The 17,360-nt window shown below is 43.5% G+C and overlaps 1 protein-coding gene across 1 annotated transcript; it reads right to left on the bottom strand.

Annotated features, from left to right (window-relative positions):
• Positions 1 to 2,081: 2,081 nt before the first annotated feature.
• On the bottom strand, positions 2,082 to 3,881 carry LOC117838157 (small ribosomal subunit protein eS24z). The gene is made up of 4 exons (XM_034718074.2): positions 3,648 to 3,881; positions 3,374 to 3,544; positions 2,547 to 2,633; positions 2,082 to 2,362 (listed from the first exon to the last, which is right to left on the bottom strand). Exons 1-4 carry the CDS (start codon positions 3,771 to 3,773, stop codon positions 2,333 to 2,335), a joined length of 414 nt encoding a protein of 137 aa, XP_034573965.1. The 5' UTR covers positions 3,774 to 3,881; the 3' UTR covers positions 2,082 to 2,332.
• Positions 3,882 to 17,360: the final 13,479 nt, after the last annotated feature.

Here is a 17,360-nt window from a genome sequence, read left to right as displayed (position 1 = left end):
CTAGTCTGATTTTTACCCTCAACCGAAAAAACGATATTTCATGCTCGCCAACTATTGAAACCGTCCGATTTACACCCCTCAGTAGTTTTATCGGTGGTTTTAGCTGACGTGGTGCCATGTCAGCTATTCTACGTGGCACCATGTCAGCCACTGGACCATGTTAATAGTTTGAGGGGTCAACTAGACTTTATCAAAATATAAAAATATAAATATTTTTTCCTAGGATAGATATGTAATTAAAATCCTAAAATCTGGTTTAGTTTTAGAAAATTCATGAGAAATTCATTTTAGGTCGGAAAAAAAATGAAACCACTTTCATATTTTTTTTAGAACATGCACTATCTTACAATGCCTTGTAAAAATAGATCATTCAATTAAATAAAAGATCTAACCATACTTATATATGGGTCACACATTTCTAAATAGGATAAAATTTGAGGTGATGTTCACACTTGAGTCAAGTCACTTCTACGTAGCCCGAGTCGTCAATATCAACTAATTATAATAAATAATGAGACTAACTTCTAGCAAATAAACACCAAAAGAGGATCATAAAAGATTTAAATAATACTTAACTAGGCATTGTAAGATAGAGCATGATTTAAAAAAATACAAAATTGATTTCATATTTTTCTAAGCTATAATGATTTTTTTAAGATTAAACTAGGTTTTAGAATTTTTAAATGCATATCTTTTCTAAGAAAAAATATTTTTATTTAAGTTTATTTTTATAAAGTCTAGTTGACCCCCTCGAACTATCAATGCGGTCCAGTTTACGCCCCTCACGGCTGACGTGACACATAGGATGATTGACGTGACGCCACGTATGCTAAAACCACTACCGAAACCACCGAGGGGTGTAAATCAGACCGTTTCAACAGTTGGTGGGTGTCGTGTATCCGGTTTTTTCGGTTGAGGGATGAAAATCGGACAACATCGATAGTTGAGGGTGATGAATAGACTTTTTCTAAAACAAAGAAAAAGGTGTTTTCTCTTCATGGACACGCATCATGAAATGCACCCAGCGCTCAGCAACGAATTGGCCGAGCCTGCAGCAACGGATCATAGCCTGCTAACTTAGTGGTCAACTCACGAAAATAGAAGCTAAGGAAATGAAAATTCGAAGTAGTGGCACCGAAGGAAATTGAAGAATTTAAATGTCCAAAAAAGAAGTGCTATAGATTCCAATGGCATCGAGGAAATTTACTCTATGTTTTATGTCTGCGGTCACGAATTTAGCATGGTTCAATTGTTGCGTTTGGGCCAAATGTTATTGCGTTTGTTGTTACCATGGGTTTGATTTAGGCTTAGTTAGTAAGTGAAGCTGTTACTAAATGGTTAGCAGGCTACATTGAACTCGCCGCCTTCGTCATGACCGTAACGGTATATTTCCGTATATATGTGTACTCGATTGATTCCAGTTGAACGTATATTGGGCTGAAAGTCGGCATCCGACCGGCCGAATGTAGCTAAAGGTCCAAAGTGTAAAACAAAGGGCGGCCCAATGTGTAAAACCAACTCAAAATGGAGAGAAAAAGGTTGAATTTGGCCTCCAGTACTAGTCATCTCATGAGCATTTTTTTTTAATTGAGGGGATATACTGTTTACAGCTTATTTGAAACGTGGTTGAACTTGTTGACACACTCAAATGATCACTGAACCACCAACCTCACCAATTCGATAACTGGTCCCTATGGTTTTACATGAGAAAAGAGGAGAAATTCCATAACATCTAATCGTTGTATCGACCTAGAGTGCCACAGCTCCGTAATATTCAAACCTCTCTATGCACAGTTCTGAAAATGACCAAACCTCGGCTCCGTTGATTAAGGTTTGGAAAAGCATGATGCGCGGGGCAGGGGGAGCTTGGCTCAAATGAAAGGAACATTTTCATAGCAAACGAATATTCAGTCAGTTCAACACGGCCGCCAAAGAAAAAAATGACCTCTTCCCTCTTCAAACTTTTGCTAAGGGGCGGATGTCAGTCAACACTCAGACTCTAACAGCACAGTCTCGGATAACGCAGCAGAACTACGGTATGGTTTGCAACCATCACTTCGGCAGCTCAGAATCTCCCAGAATTAGCTACAACCACGACAGTTCGCGCATAAACTCATGTAAAATCATAGAGCCCACAAGTCCAAGTCAAATACGAGGGAGAGCCTCAAATCAAATGTAACAAGAGACGATGAAACAGCTCAAAATTCTCTTTCTACTGGTGGATAAAGCATTGCGCAGAGGGGCATCAGCAACAAGATGATGGGTACAAAATTCTGATGGTGAACAGGCGGGCGCTCAAACTGAAGATTGCTAGAGTACAATGAAATCTTGCTTATTTCTTCTTGGCATCCCCAGCCTTCGTCTGCACAACCAATAAAAGAAAGGTTTTAGTCACAACCAACAAAATTCAAGATTAACATATTCTGTTTGCAATGCCAGGGTTTCATAGGAAACAGTTTATAATTCCTGAGAGCTCAAATGCGACCCCCGTAACAGGCACAAATATTAGAGGACAACAGTCTGATGATGAATGCAAATGAACATACCTTCTTCACACCACGGATCTTCTTCGCCCTGTTCTTCCTCTCCTTCATCTGCTTGCGCGACTTCTCCACCTTGGTAGCAAGACCATTCTGCACAAACAGAACAGAACCACATTGTCAAAAACAAGCAAAGCCATAGTTTAAGTTGTTTCAGTCACATTCTGCAGATTACAATGTCAAGGTTTGGTGCTCAGTATATACAATTTATAACGAAAAACTTCAGCAAACATAAATTTGCAGAATCATTTTACTCAAAAACATTACTGCCGTCAGTTGTTCATTCCACGCCAGGTTTCATAAGCACAGCGGTCATAGACAAGTTCACAAAACAGCCTGCTAATTACAGTAATAAATTAGGTCTTGCCAAGGGATGGTTATGGTAGTTACAATAGAACCCAGCAACATCATTTGCAGTAAATAGGGTATAAACATGTAATGATAGTTGCCAACCTCAGGGCTTACAAAATGAAAAACACGGAACAAAGTCAACAAACACAATGAGATATATGGTAACTCTACAACATGACACAGGATTTGAACCATGAGGTAGCAATGCAATCATTCTGGAAATTACATCACATGACAAGGCTCCATTTCTCATCTACACAAACATCTTAATGACCTGACCAACATGTCCCAAGAAATGGGTAAGCATCGACCTGATCTGAATCCTAAAACGTATCAAAATCGTAAGGAACTACAGATAGTAAGAACTCGTACGCAAAATTTGAGCTTTCCGCGGATACAGGCTAGTGTATGAAGTATGCAAAACTAAGAATTCAGAGTCGGTCAGTGAGCAAAGGGAGGGTGGGGGAGCACGAGACTCGTACCCTGATGAGCCTGTACTTGGGCTCGAACTTCTTGGCCGCCTCGACGTTGTCGTAGATGAGGCCGAACCCCGTGGACTTGCCGCCTCCGAAGTGGGTGCGGAACTTGAAGACGAAGATGCAGTTGGGGTCCTTGACCTCGTACACCTTGGCCAGCTTGTCCTTGAGGTCCGCCTGCAATGCCAACGGATCGCACGCGTCAGCCTCGCCGAAGCTCCGCCTTGCCCAAACGAGAGACCTCGGAGAGCAAAGGTCCCGGCGAGCGCAGGGCACTGACCTTGGAGACGTTGGCGCGGCCGGGGTGGAGGACCTCGAGCACGAACTGCTTCCGGGAGAGGAGGCGGTTGGTCATGAACTTGCGCGTGCGGAGCGTCACCGCGGGCGCCGCCTTCGTGTCTGCCATGCTTGATGCTGCCTGCCTGCCTGCTTACCTGCGGCGCGCGGGGTCGGCTTCGCCGGAGCTAGCGGGGGGCGCTTGGAGGCGGCGGCGGCGGCGGAGAGGCGGGCAGTGGGGGAAGGGGATTGTATATATACTGGCTGAAACCCTAGGTCATCAGGTCAGTGCGGCTGACAAGTGGGACTGTGGGAGGCGAATGGCGGGTTTTGGTGGGCCGGACTGGATTTTATAGAATGATGGGCTTTAAATCCTAAATGGGCCTATTTCGTTTCAACGCGGCAGTCAGCCACAAGTTATATAATCTCGGACACTAGTTTTCCAAACAGTCCTAAAAAAACTCTAGTTTTCCAAAACGGAATTTCTAACTGTCTCGCGGGTGATTATGTGTTGGTTTCTCACCCAGATTTCCATGGCCAGGATCATTGCAAGTTCGTGAGCCTGTTGTGGTTGTCGGACCATTTTTTTTTTTTGGTTTTCTGTTAGCATTCATTTATCTCTAAATACATTCATTTATCTTTCTCGGATACGTTGTTGCGCTTGCTGCTTTCTCGGATACGTCGTTGAAGGTAATGATGTTTTCTTGTACGTATTCCTCTCGCTACCTGGAGTAGCTCACGTCTCCTTCGCATTCATTTTCTCCATTTTCGATTATTTTGAGATTTCATGTCACTTTGATTTCTGCAGCACATGGCTTTTGTGGATGCGTGAGGTAGCAGGTCGGTTACCAAGTTTGGTTAGGGTTAGTTAATTTTTTTTAACATAAATAGCAGCTATGCCTTTCAATTAAGAACAAAAGGAGAATTTTAAGATACAATGACTCCTAGACCGTGAACCCGCAATGTAGCCAAGGATTAGCTCTGCCACCTGACAGCCTTTACACCATGATTGCAATTACACTACCTTATGTGATTACCCGAAAAACCTTTCTATACTTCTCTAGATTTCCTTTAACGCGGGTTGCTACTTGCTGAGCTGTTAAAATTCTTTTACCGCCGATTGCAAATTTTTGTGTGCGGTTTCCGCGGTCGGGGAGCGAACGGAGGATTGGGTTGCAGTTGCCGCATTAGTGGTGTGTTCCATTTTCTTGTGCTATAAATTTATCCGTTGTTTCTCTGGAAAAAGGTAGTGTGTTCGTGGTTTCTCTAGATGGAGTAGTGTGTTCTTCCCGGCACAAACAAAGTCTGTGATTAGTCTGTTGTTATAGCTAGTGTATGAAAACAAAAGAAAAGGCAAGTACATCGGACAGCGACGACGCTCCTCCCGGATTCGGCGCCGGTTGTGGTCCAGGCCCTGGTGGTGCTCAACAACAAAGCTTGGATCGTGGTGGCCAAGGTTGTGGCCATGGTGCGCCTCAGGCCCTGGCTATGGAACTTCCATAATGGAAGTCTGTCTAGTCTATCATTGATTTAAAAAATGAATATTCGGTGTTATGTTCTATGTCTTCGTGCAGTAATATCTGGTTCATTTTATCAGGTTTATGATGTTCATTTTTCTCTGAGTTTTCAGTGTCTTAGTGTATTCATTTCATCAGTCTAGGTTCTGAATCTTCATTTATCTCTAAATATTCAGTGTATTCAGTTAACATTGTCAATATGCTAAGGTTTCTAAATATTCATTGACCTCTGAATATTCGGTGTTCCGAATGTGTTAATTCATTTTGTCTATTTGTAGTAACCATTCTGATTTGCTCCATTTTTTTCTGCATTCAGTCTCTTCTTAATTCAGTGCAATATGGTTGAGTGCCTTTTCCATTCAGTTCTTGCTCCATTCATTGCTTTTCTCCATTTTTCAGTTTTATGCCGTCTTAAGGTTGTTCCACTTTCTATGTGTCATGTCTTTTTTCTTCTTCTTTTGACCAGCTCTCAATCAGAAACACAGTTGAAGAATTATATAACATTTTCCAGATTTTAATTATATCATCTTTTGATTTTAATTAAAATGCACCGCGCACGTGTGCTGGCAGATGCAGACTCATGTGAGAGGCATGGACATTTTGCTTCCTCTGATGGATCAAGTCCAAGGATATTTGAGGATAAAGATGATTCATTGTTTTATGTTTGAGGGGGAAAAAGAACTTGATAGTGATATATCAATTTCATTCATTTCATCAGTCAGGTTCTGAATGTTCATTTTCCTCTGAATATGTACTTTTCAGTGTACTAAGTTAACATTGTCAGCTGAATATTCACTGTAACCACTATATAGTAGCTACTATTGCTGTGTGAAACCACTATACAACAGGTTGAAGATTTCCAACAAACAAGATCAACTGTTCAGAGCCATTCAGTATTAATCAATTTAGAGTCCTATTCAATTCTTTAGTGCAGTCTCAGATTTCATTTTTTTTTTCAGATTTTCTAAATATTCAGTCAATGCTTTAGGCTCGTATGAGTACAGATGCCCATCCTTTTTCTGTCTCCATTTTTTTTCTAAATGTTTCATTATATTTTTTTTCGATCTGTTGTAGCTGCACTACCATCGTCTTTCAGGTTAAATAATTCAGTGATTCATTATTCAGTTATCTTCCTTTTTTGGATAAAGTCAAGGCTGCAGCTGCAAATGGATCTTGGCTCTAAAGCATTCAAGTCTCAGATTTAGCTGCTGCATGCAGCTCTCGATTTTGTTTTAGTTCTGTTTTTGTTTTAGTGTAGTCTCAGATTTCATTTTTTTTTGAGATTTTCTAAATAGTCATTATATGGTCTAGGCTCGGATATGAGTACAGATGCCCATCCTTTTTCCGTCTCCATTTAACACCGACCATGCATGCGATTCTTTTTCTTTTTCAAGATCACTAACAATCTCTACTATGGTTCAGGATGCAGGGCACCTTCATCACCATCATATTTGATGGCGTCCAAAGTGGCCTGGTGTACATGAATAAATGAATGCTGAAGCAAAATTATTCTGTACATGAATAAATGAATGCTGAAGCAAAATTATTCTGCGAGTATTATCCACATATAGTTGCATTGTGATGTTATGCATTTGCAGTTTCAGTTTCGTCATCTCCATGTTAAATTTTCTTTCACCGCTTTTATGAACCAAGCAACAATTAATGATAAGTTTTAAATTTAGAAGCAGAGATCAATGGACAGTAAGCGAATACCACCCCCACCATTTTAGTAAGTTCAACAATTAATGGTCAGTGTCAAATTTAGAATCAGAGAACAATGGATAGTAAATGAATACTACCTTCACCATGCAACACGGCAAATGAGTTTCTGAGTATTTTATGGTCTTCTTGTCACTCAGTTTCCCCCCTAGTTATTTCTTTTATTTTCTGGGTGAGAAAAAGTTGCTGTATCACTCAGTTTTCAATTTGCATCTTAGCTGTGACGTGTCATCACCCCATTGGATCAAAATCCGAGTGATACCCAGGTTGAAAATTACCCGGATGACAGGTAGTCATTCCCTTTCCAAAACAAAAAAGTCCCTCGCTCATTTTCTTACTATAAGCGTTTAACCTCCAGTATTATACTACTAGGCCTTTTTTTCCTTTGAATTTATGGCTTCAGTGTTAGCATACTCCTTGAACAGTGATTTCATCCGTGATGACTATAGCTGTTTCTTACAAAGTCATCACGGATGAAATCACCGTACAAGATGAGTATGCTTATAGCTGTTTCTTAGAGGTGCTTATAGCATTTGAAAGGTCATCATCATTGATGACTAATCTTAGTCAAGAAACAGCTATTGCATTATTTGAGCTTCTTCCACTCACGATAGCAACTACTCCCTCCATCCTAAATTACTATTTATTTTGGTTTTTTCTAAATACATAAACTTTGCTGTGCATCTAGATATATGCTACGTCTAGATACGTAGAAAAACTATGTACCTAGAAAAACCAAAATGAATCCTAATTTAGGACGGAGGGAGTAGTTGGTACTGGCGCGTACTGCTATCTGCTGCGACCACTAGCTTGCAATCAGGCATGCAATGATGCAAGGCCCAATCTAATGCGAACAGATCTATCGGTACTGATTAGACTGTCATTTTAAGCCCGTTATCACGCATTCACGCTGGTCGGCGTCACCGTTGCTTTCTCATAAACTTCTGCGTCGATCGTTGATGAGCTCTAGCTAGCGCACGTACACCTAACGGTCTCGCGCGCGCGCGCGCACACACACCTGTCATTCAAGATTCAACCACGAGAACGAAATTCATGACCAAATAACAGCATCGATCTCTCTAGCTACAAATACTTGTTATATATCTCCATTATTAGCCCAGGAGCGAGACGGAGGTATACCCACGGATAGATCGCAGGGGAATACTTGGAGACATTTTACACTAAAATGTGGCCTCCGGCGTGGCTGGTGGCGGTGAGCTTCCTCGTCATCCCCCTCACCGCCCTCACGCCGTCCGGCCGGAACCTCACCGCGCTGCTGCCGGAGCTCTGCGGCATCCTCGCCTCCCTCTACCGCCACTGCCGGCACGAGCTCCTCCTGCTTGCCACGGTCACCGGCCTTCGCCACACGGGATGACGGCGGCGTTCCTAGCAGCAATCGGCGGCGGTTAGGTCGTGAGCATGTTGTATTTCATACATGTGACGTAGTATGCATGTACATCCGTTTATAGCTCTGTTGAGGGATCTTGTTTCATGTGTTTTTCTTGTTGCTGTGTCAGGTTGTAGTTAACTTCTTCTTTGTTGTTGCGATATGGCTATGGTGTAAAAATTATAGGTCGTTTAATTTTTGTCTTAAATCGAATTATTTCTTTTTTTCGGGTAGAATCAAATTATTTCTGTAGGTCTTGTTCATCAGTTTATAGAAAAATGTATATATCTTCTGTAGATGCATAGTCTATATTTATTTGATAATGTAGAAGTTAATATATTGTTCTATTAAGTTGATTAAAATTAGACAAAGCTAAATAAAATGACTTATACTTTGTAACTGAGGTTTGTAATGAGGGAGTATTTTTTAAAGGATATATAAAAAAGACTTCTAGGAGTATTATCCTTACCATTACAACACTATGAAGAATTTATCTACAAAGTTATAAATGGGCTCTCCTGCCCACTACAGGTTCTTGTCTGCCTTTTATTTTTCCGGAAAAACAAGCCTACATTGGCTTTCCTCAGCATCCAGATTCCACTGAAGAATCTGTGCTCGATGCAGGCTATGGTTGTCGGACTCACACCATCATTCAGGTTCTAATCGTCTTCCCTCAACTCTTGCAAAGTTTAGAGTAGTGTTTTTGGGTTCTTGGGGTGAGATTTGTAGAGGAAGGGAAATGGTGGTAGCTGGTAAGGCGATTTGGTGGCGGTGGTGACTGTGGGGGCAAGGTGGCAGGCTGGCTACTGTATGTACTAAGTACGGTCCAGAAAGGATAGAGCTCCATGCAGTGATGCACCAACCACCACACCATGAAAGCTTAAATTTTTTGAGGAAGAAATGGTTGGCAAATACTTCAAACAGCAAGTACTAATCTGAAAGTAGTACTTGTGTTATGGCTTGATTACGGTAAGCCCTTAAGACATATAGTCAAACTGCACTATCCGGAAACTGGAAGAACGTTATCCAAGAGTTTACTTTTACCAGTTTCCCAAATATTACGGCTAGGATCGCTGCATCGCATATCATTTTAACGGCCTCCACCTACCACCTAGGATTAACCAATTAGACTCAATACTAAGGTCATTCTCAATGCAAATTTCATGAGGATTTCAAACTCATTAAATTACATGCCACATAGGTAAAAATGGTGACATATCATAAAACTTATGAAGAGAGAGAGGAGTTGAATTTCATGGGGATGAAATCATGTATACACGGTTACCTAGACTTTGAAACTATGATGAAACCCCTGTTGAGAGCAATTTATTTCATCTCCGTAACTTTTGCCAATCCTATGTAACCATGGTTAGTGTGCCACTACTAGGTACAATTTCAAGTGGTTATATATTCATATGGCATGTTTGATATCAACACCATACAACAATTAAATACTATGAGTAGCCTATGAAATTATGACATGAAATTGTGCATTGTGAGGGGTTGTTTTATTCATCAACTTAAATCTTTGAAGATGATGTGGCACTCTTAGAAACGGTGTAATGAAACTCTCCATTGAGAATGGCTTAAGGCTAGTCTCAGTGAAGGGTTTCATAAGATTTTCATGAGCATTAAATTGTATGCCACATCAGCAGCTTTGCTGATTTGGCAAGGTCGTTACGAAGAGAGAGAAGTAGGAGTTTCATGAGATGTGAGAGGAGTTTCATCCCCATAACATCTAGCAGGTATGGTTATCAAGTTTTCAATCTCAGTGAGACTGGTTGTATAGCGTGAAATTGGGGTTCCCCAAACCCCATGAATTATCTACTATTATAAATTAGCGGAACCTTGTTATTGTGAATTCCTATATATATTGCAGAACTCTAACTACTATTTCTAGCAAACATGTTAACCAAACAATTCCGGAAGAAAATTAGCTAAAAACCTTCATGGATATTCGGATAACCTCACAACAAAATGGACGCTCAACGAAACAAAACAAAACAAAAGGAGGAAAGAAAAATGAAGCTCTCCAGCACAACCACTGGTCTCCGCTGTTCAAGCACGCACGTGGTGGAGAGAACAACTTCTTCCTCTCCGGCTACAAATACTCTCCACGGGCAAGCTAACACACACGCACGCACCCGCACACTTAGTTAGCTACAATCGCGCGGCCGCGCGCGCACGCCGGCCGATCGATCGACGGTGAGGCCGGAGATATCGCCATGTTGCCGGTGGCGTCGATGTTCGCGGTGGGCTTCGTGCTCTGGCCCCTCACCGTCCTGGCGCCGTCCGGCCGGAACCTCACCGCGCTGCTGCCGGAGCTCCGCAACCTCCTCGGCTCCCTCTACCTCCACTGCCGCCACGAGTTCTTCCAGCTGGTCGGCTCTCGCCGCCGCCGCCGGCGGCCGCGGTCTTCGTCGTAGATGGCGGCCCGGCCCGAGCCCCAGACAAAGCCATTTCATTCGGCCAGTGGACCAGAGCTCACTCTACGGTGGGATTATTTGCTCTCCCGCATGTGCTTTGACTGCTTTCTATTAAGCTCTCTCTCTCTGACTGTATGAACATTCATTGACAAGTTCATCATTGTACTCGTGTGTGTTCATATAATTTCCGAGGAATAGTGCAAATATCTGGTTGTTTGACCTTGAGAGTTTCTTTGATTGGAATAACAATTGTGATAAGGTCAAAATTAAAGTCCAATCGCAAGAAAAAGAAGTGGCTGCTTACTTTCTCTTTGTTAAAGTTATTAATCCACTGTGCTCATTTTCGATATAGGGTGAATTTTTCAACACCCGCGTTCATCCGTTAACACTTGCCTTTCTTTATGCCTAAACACAGAAACTTATGGTTCTCAACACCACAGCTGAAGCTAGCACCCAAAACACACTTGCACTCCAACTCCTTGGACAACAACGATGAGTGTGGATGCGTGTATATGAGTATCTCACGGATCAAGATCTACGGAGTCTCTGAGATGGTATGGACTACTTCGAAAGAAGAGAGACTACCCCAAGTACTTAGGATGAAGTTACGGTATGGAACGACGTAGTTGACCAATCTAAAATAAAGAATTAGTCGGAAATTATGACAATACTCATGTATAATTAGGATAGGACTCTTTCTGTCTTGACCGACCAAGATTAATGGATTAATGTAAATTGATATGTAGCCCTCTACCTCCGAATATATAAGATGAGGTAGGGATCCATCGAAAAGACATCCATCATCGATGCAAAAGCAATATTCTACACAAGACATAGGGTATTACACTATGTAACGGTTCGAATTTATCTAAATCGTGCCTCGCGTTTACCTTCAAGTTTCTTATCTCAATGAAGCCCTAGCGATCAATCTACTCACTTAGGGTATCTTACGTAGGTTGCTAGTCTAAACACCGACAACTGCCGTGGGTTCCATCACAATGGAAAGTAGATTACTTTCGTATCGTTGAATCCTCCCGCCACTTCTACATCTGAATTGTCACTACGCCAGAAATGATTTGTGCTGACACGTCGAAATTAACGTGCTAGCGGGTGGAATTGGCACCCGCCAGCACAAAGGTGACCGAGACTGCCGGGCTAGTGCCCGCCAGCACAAATGCCCCGTACATCTCCCTCATCTCCTCTTATCTCTCCAGGAGCAGGCAGGACGGGCATCAGCCCCGTACCTCTCCCTTATCTCCTCTTATCTCCAGGAGCAAGCACTAGCGTGGGCGGGCGGCGGGCGGGCGGTGGGCGCGGGTGCCGGCGGGAGCGACGGCCGGTGGGGTAGGCCCGCGAGCGTGGGGACCGGCGTGCCCAGTTGGATGCAGCAGCAGCCGACCAGGCGCGGGAGTAGCATCATGTGCTCTCTCTCTTCCTTATTTGTTCCCTTCTCTCATCCTCTCCCTCTCTCTACCTTATCTGTTTCTTTCCTCTCCGATGGGAGGGTAAGCTCCAGCGGCGCCCAAGGGCGGGTGTCGAGGGCGAGCTCCGACGGCGCGCCTAAGGCCAGGCGTCGAGGGTGAGCTCCGGCGGCGCCCAAGGGTGGGCGTCAAGGGCGAGCTCTGGCGGCGGGCGCCAAGGCCGAGCTCCGACGGCGCGCCCAAGGGCAAGTGTTGAGGGCGAGCTCCGGCGGGGCGAGTGCCTAGGGCATGCTCCAACGGAGACAACGGAGAAGCAGTGCGGGGTCGCGGGACGGCGGCGCGAGGCGAAACGAGCGACGGTGCGGCCGTGGTTGCGGCAGTAGAGCGGATACGGCCAGGTTTTTTTATTATCCTAAAAATATCTTTGCTGGCGAGCTATCTAAGCACCCGCCAGCGCAAATTGGAACTGTACTGGCGGTGGACACCTGGCAACACAAAGATCATTTGTGCTGGTTGACAATGAGTTGTTGGCAAAAACCGGTTTTAACTATCAGCAAAAAATGTTTTCTGACGCAGTGTGTGTTTCATTAAAAAAATTAATGATACCAGATGAGTTGTTTAGGGAAGCTAAGATGATATCCCTTTCTCCAACGCTTCCAGAAATGCCGTGCCAGGCAGCTTTATAGCCCCACAGGCGACAGGTATTAACTTCACAGCCCTACAACCACGTTTTCCACGAGGAGCGCGTTGCGGCGCATGCACGCGGCAGGGAGGGCCAGTCGGCAAGGACAGAAAGCCCACTCGTATGGGCCCCTTCCGATCGGGGTTTGGCATGCTCAACACGCTTGGGCTTCCGGCCCTTTGGGCCTTTCTTGTCTAGTTTGGCCTTCCACACGAATACCCACCAGGAGGATGGGATGATTTTTTTTCCTCAAACGAATATTCTTTTAAAAAATGCAGTATAACCCACCCGGACCTTTGGGCCTCTGCACGGGCTGCTTGTCCAGTTGGGCCTTCCACACGAATACCCACCAGGCAGGGATGGGATTGTTTCTTTTCCTCAAAAGAACGAATACCTTTTTACATCCATATTCCTTTCCAAAAAAACGCATAAATATTCTTTTTTGCATGAACATAAATACTTGTACTTTTATTTTCTCAGAGTGTCAACCTGTGAAGATGGTCACAACACCAAACTCAGGCACGCACGAAAGACTGTGTGCGTGTGTGGTCCTTTGCCGCAGTGCAGAAATTGAGCATATTCGTGTGCATTCCCGTGTTGCAGGCGCACTTGCGAACCTATATCACGAGCTTGTTTATGCACCACCACGCGCTCATTATGAAGTAGCATGCGCTGGTCTGATACGAATTTCGATCGCAAGAAAAGAAACAGAGCAGCGGCTTGGCCATGTTCTGGAAAAGGTTCCTCTGTCTGTTGCTTCCATGCATCGCCGACACTCGAGCACGAGCTCCACTGCATCTGCATACGCATGTTGTGTGCAGCCATGTAGATCCCGATGAACCTTCTCCGTGCCATGGTAGCCGGCTAAGCCATGTGCAGTTCATCGCTGTTCAAGTATAAGAAAGAACTGCAACAGCAACATCTGTAAGCACGTGAATCGGGAGATGTGGTTAGAATATACTCCCATGTTGCCATAAAGCAACAATGGTTTCGATCTGGATGGTTTCCAATTTTTCGAGTGCCTGCGTGTGATAGATGCACTATGTTTTATTTGTCAGCCCCCTCCCAATCCACCGAGAACATGCTTTGAATTATTCCTCAAAAAATCGCATGACATTTGAATTTACTCATAACCTAAAAAAAGACATTTGAATTTACTCCACCTTTTTTTACTTCAAACAAATTTAAGTCAATATATATAGACGCACAAAAAAATATGTTTACCTTTATCACATGTCGTTTGAAGAAAAAATTTGTAAAGGCATTTTATTGTTCAAGTTTTTTTTGATGTGGACATTTTGAATTATTTTTCAATTTGAGGGCTTGACAAGGTAACACGCATATACCACTACACACTACCTCATGCGATATGAGTTTCATAGTTGCATCTACTTTTCCTTCGGCTGCAAAGCATATAGGAAAAACTTATGGTTTTTTGTGAACTTACCCCTACTTTGAGGTGCAATTGTATTTTTACTCCTGTTTTTTGAACTTTATGATTTTGCTATTGATCTTTGCGTATTTGCCCCTGTTTTGGCCATTGACTAGGGGCAAAATCGCATTGACTTGTGAATAGTTAAGGGTAAAATCACAAAGTTAAGAAAATGAGGGTAAAATTACAATTACACTTCAAAACAGGGGAATGAACACAAATACCTCAAAACCTATTTATATCCACTAAAAAGTCGCCACAAATGCCCACTACCGCTTGGATATTCTATGCACTTGTCCTCTCTCTTGTAAACTCACACTAAATCAAAAGTATGAATGATGAAAAAGAAAAGTGTACCCAATTGGCAGCTAATTAATTATTAAGGATCCCCCATTTGCCTCTGCTTAGTCAGGGGGAGCTACAAGAATATACATACCATGCCTGCGAAATGAATGGTGTGTTCTAGTCTTCTAGCGTAGATCATTTATTACTACATAAGTTTTTTCCCTATTTTTTTTCAAGAAATTTGAATGGGTCCTGGAATGCTAGTCATCGGTAAATGATCTTTGTTAACTACAGGAAAAATTTAAGCAACGTTTGTAAAGATCTGGATTATTGGAGCCGGCATTATTATGTATATTGCGACAAATTACCTAAGTAATCATGTACTGATGGAGCATGATTCACATTGAATTATTGCTTTCTAAAAAAATCAGTCCATACATCCATGCGGTTTCGCTTTATTTTCCTTTTTTTAAGAAAAATATGGCTAAGATCCAAGCTTTCTTACTCGCTAAGCTACCGAGACGCACATATTTATTTTTTTATTAGCTTGAGGGCTTGAAAAGCATTAAACAACCTAAGTTTCGTTGTATGTTTGCAACGAGTAGACTTTCCTGGACTATATATGCAGTTTTTCTATGTCATGAGTTGTTCTCAACACATGATACGTACTCTTTTTTTTTTTGTGAAACAACACATGATACATACATAAGTACAGAATCAGTAACCACACATGGCCAAAGTTCATAAACTAGGGGACGTTTAGTTTCTAGTGCTATCCTAACTTCTTCCATGAAAAAGATAATGAAGGAGGAATTGAAAAGGAAAAGGGAGGAATTGCGTTGCTGTCTTAGAAGCTGATGAAGCTCCATCAGCAGCTATGCAACAAGGCCTTGAGCCGGATTCTAGTTTTAAGCCATGGCAGAGCCCACAGATATGCATGGCTCGTGGAACTAGTCCAGAGGCAGGCAGCGCTGTCGAGTTGTTCCTAGCCCTTGATCTGCCATTGCTTGCCGTTGCAAGTTTGCAACGGTGACCAGGGGGAGATTCGGTGGTGCAATAATATTATTATTGATGGGAAATTCAGAATAAACCAGAAATACCAAAAATCCACCATCCTTTTCTTTCTCATCTGTTTCGTTCATTTTAACTCGGGTCACATTCGTTTTGCTTTCAAGGCCATTGCTACTGGTCTCCCCATAATTTGCCAGGGAGAGACAACGACCTCCTCCGATCCCTTTTTTCAAACATAAATAACAGAATAAAAGCTAGCACTCTTAATGCAGCGCCGAAATTTGGCAGCATACCATCATGTTGTCTGGAGACCATTGCTTGGTCATTGGATGCTAGCTTGGCTTGGCTTAGCTTACATTACATGGGGTCGACAGGCAGGCCATTGTCAGGAGCAGAGCTCTCGCAAGAGTCCAAGGAGAGGATCTCGTGGGCATGCCGATGGCGAATCGGCGATCGTGACGCCCCCACGGCCGGCCCCTCAGGAAATATCGCCCTGCCGCAATGATTTGATGTAACGCAGCGCGGGAGATTCCCACAATTATTGCTGACGACTCCACATCAGCTAGCGTCGTTCGTCGCCGGTTCTGCAGCTCGGGATCTCGCATAGTCGCCTGCTCCGTAGCTAGTATTCGTCTTCGTCTCCGGCTCGCCGGCGTAGATCATAGATGCTCTGGGCCTCTGGCCGTGGCACCTATCGGGACATCCAAGTGCTGGAAGATGCTCGCCGCAACACATGGTGTGCCTTGCTTGCTCCGGCGTGAATGATTGCCGGCGGCACACATGCCGATGTGTTGGCACGTCCATATGCCTATGGCATGGCTCTGTAGTGCCGTGCCTTGTCGTCCATGCGTCCAGCATATGCTTCTCTCATCTCGGATCTTGTCAGGATGTGTACTACTCCTGCACACACGGCGTACCAGGCACTAGGTGTCGATTTCGAATGGCTCCCATTTTTTTCTTTTTTTGACTGTTCATTCGTGCAGTACATTCATTCTATGGTTCACTCCATTAGCCAATTCAATTCAGTCACTTGCAGAAGAGTTCAACTCTTCTTTTGGACTAACGATGTGGTACTATGCGGAACTACTAATAGGAACGCACGATGTTGCATTATAGTGAGAATTAGTATGGCGTCAGCAATTTAACATACATTTTATTGCAGCGACCTGATGACAGCATGGCACATACAATCATTTTGTCCGATCCGTATGTAGATCCTCATGGCCCCGTCACCGTGCTGTTGCTTCCAGTAGCTCACAGACCATTCTGGTCCACTGATCACTACTCATCTCGGTTCGGGCCATCTCTCGCAATGAATTCAGAAAACGAAACACCTGTCTGCTACTCTGCTCCCTCTGCTTCTAGTTTTTTTTCTCCCAGGCTGCACACTGACTACAGGGGACAGGTCCACACACCCCCAGTTTTTTTTCCTTCAAAAAACAGAGATATTTTGAGAGAAAAGAAGTACTGGAGTGTTTTTTTTTAAAAAAAACAGATACAGAAAATATAGCAAATATCTCAGCAACCTGTGACCGAGACGTGTACGAAACATTGCTTTCGATGATCACCAACCGTAGAAGGAAGCACACAGATGCAGCTTTATTGATGCTTTCGATTTGGACTAATGAGAGAACAGGCGCTGCTGCATCAAACGGCCGTATAATTGCAGCGGAGAATCAGGCCGAACGGGACTAAAATTGACCTCGGATGTCGACGGTTGTTGCTGCTGGGCCGAGGTTCTTGGTCTTGCCAATTGCCAGAAAGTGAGCTCGTTGCTTCTGGGGACGGCAAGGCAAAAACCAGCAGCTTCTTTCGTGAGGCAGGCACACTTGGGGAC

This window comes from Setaria viridis, chromosome 1 (genome assembly GCF_005286985.2).
Source record: "Setaria viridis chromosome 1, Setaria_viridis_v4.0, whole genome shotgun sequence".
Taxonomy (NCBI): Eukaryota; Viridiplantae; Streptophyta; class Magnoliopsida; order Poales; family Poaceae; genus Setaria; species Setaria viridis.
The sequence above is the reverse complement of the archived record's forward strand: the minus strand, read 5'-3'. Positions and strand labels throughout refer to the sequence as shown.

What these genes read in the sequence shown, in the direction of transcription:
- LOC117838157 (XM_034718074.2), bottom strand. Translation starts at nt 3,773, where the DNA reads ATGGCAGACACGAAGGCGGCGCCCGCGGTGACGCTCCGCACGCGCAAG. An exon ending in GCCGCGCCAACGTCTCCAAG is followed by an intron (nt 3,545 to 3,647) that starts GTCAGTGCCCTG and finishes TTGGCATTGCAG; the next exon opens with GCGGACCTCAAGGACAAGCT. An exon ending in CCAAGTACAGGCTCATCAGG is followed by an intron (nt 2,634 to 3,373) that starts GTACGAGTCTCG and finishes CTGTTTGTGCAG; the next exon opens with AATGGTCTTGCTACCAAGGT.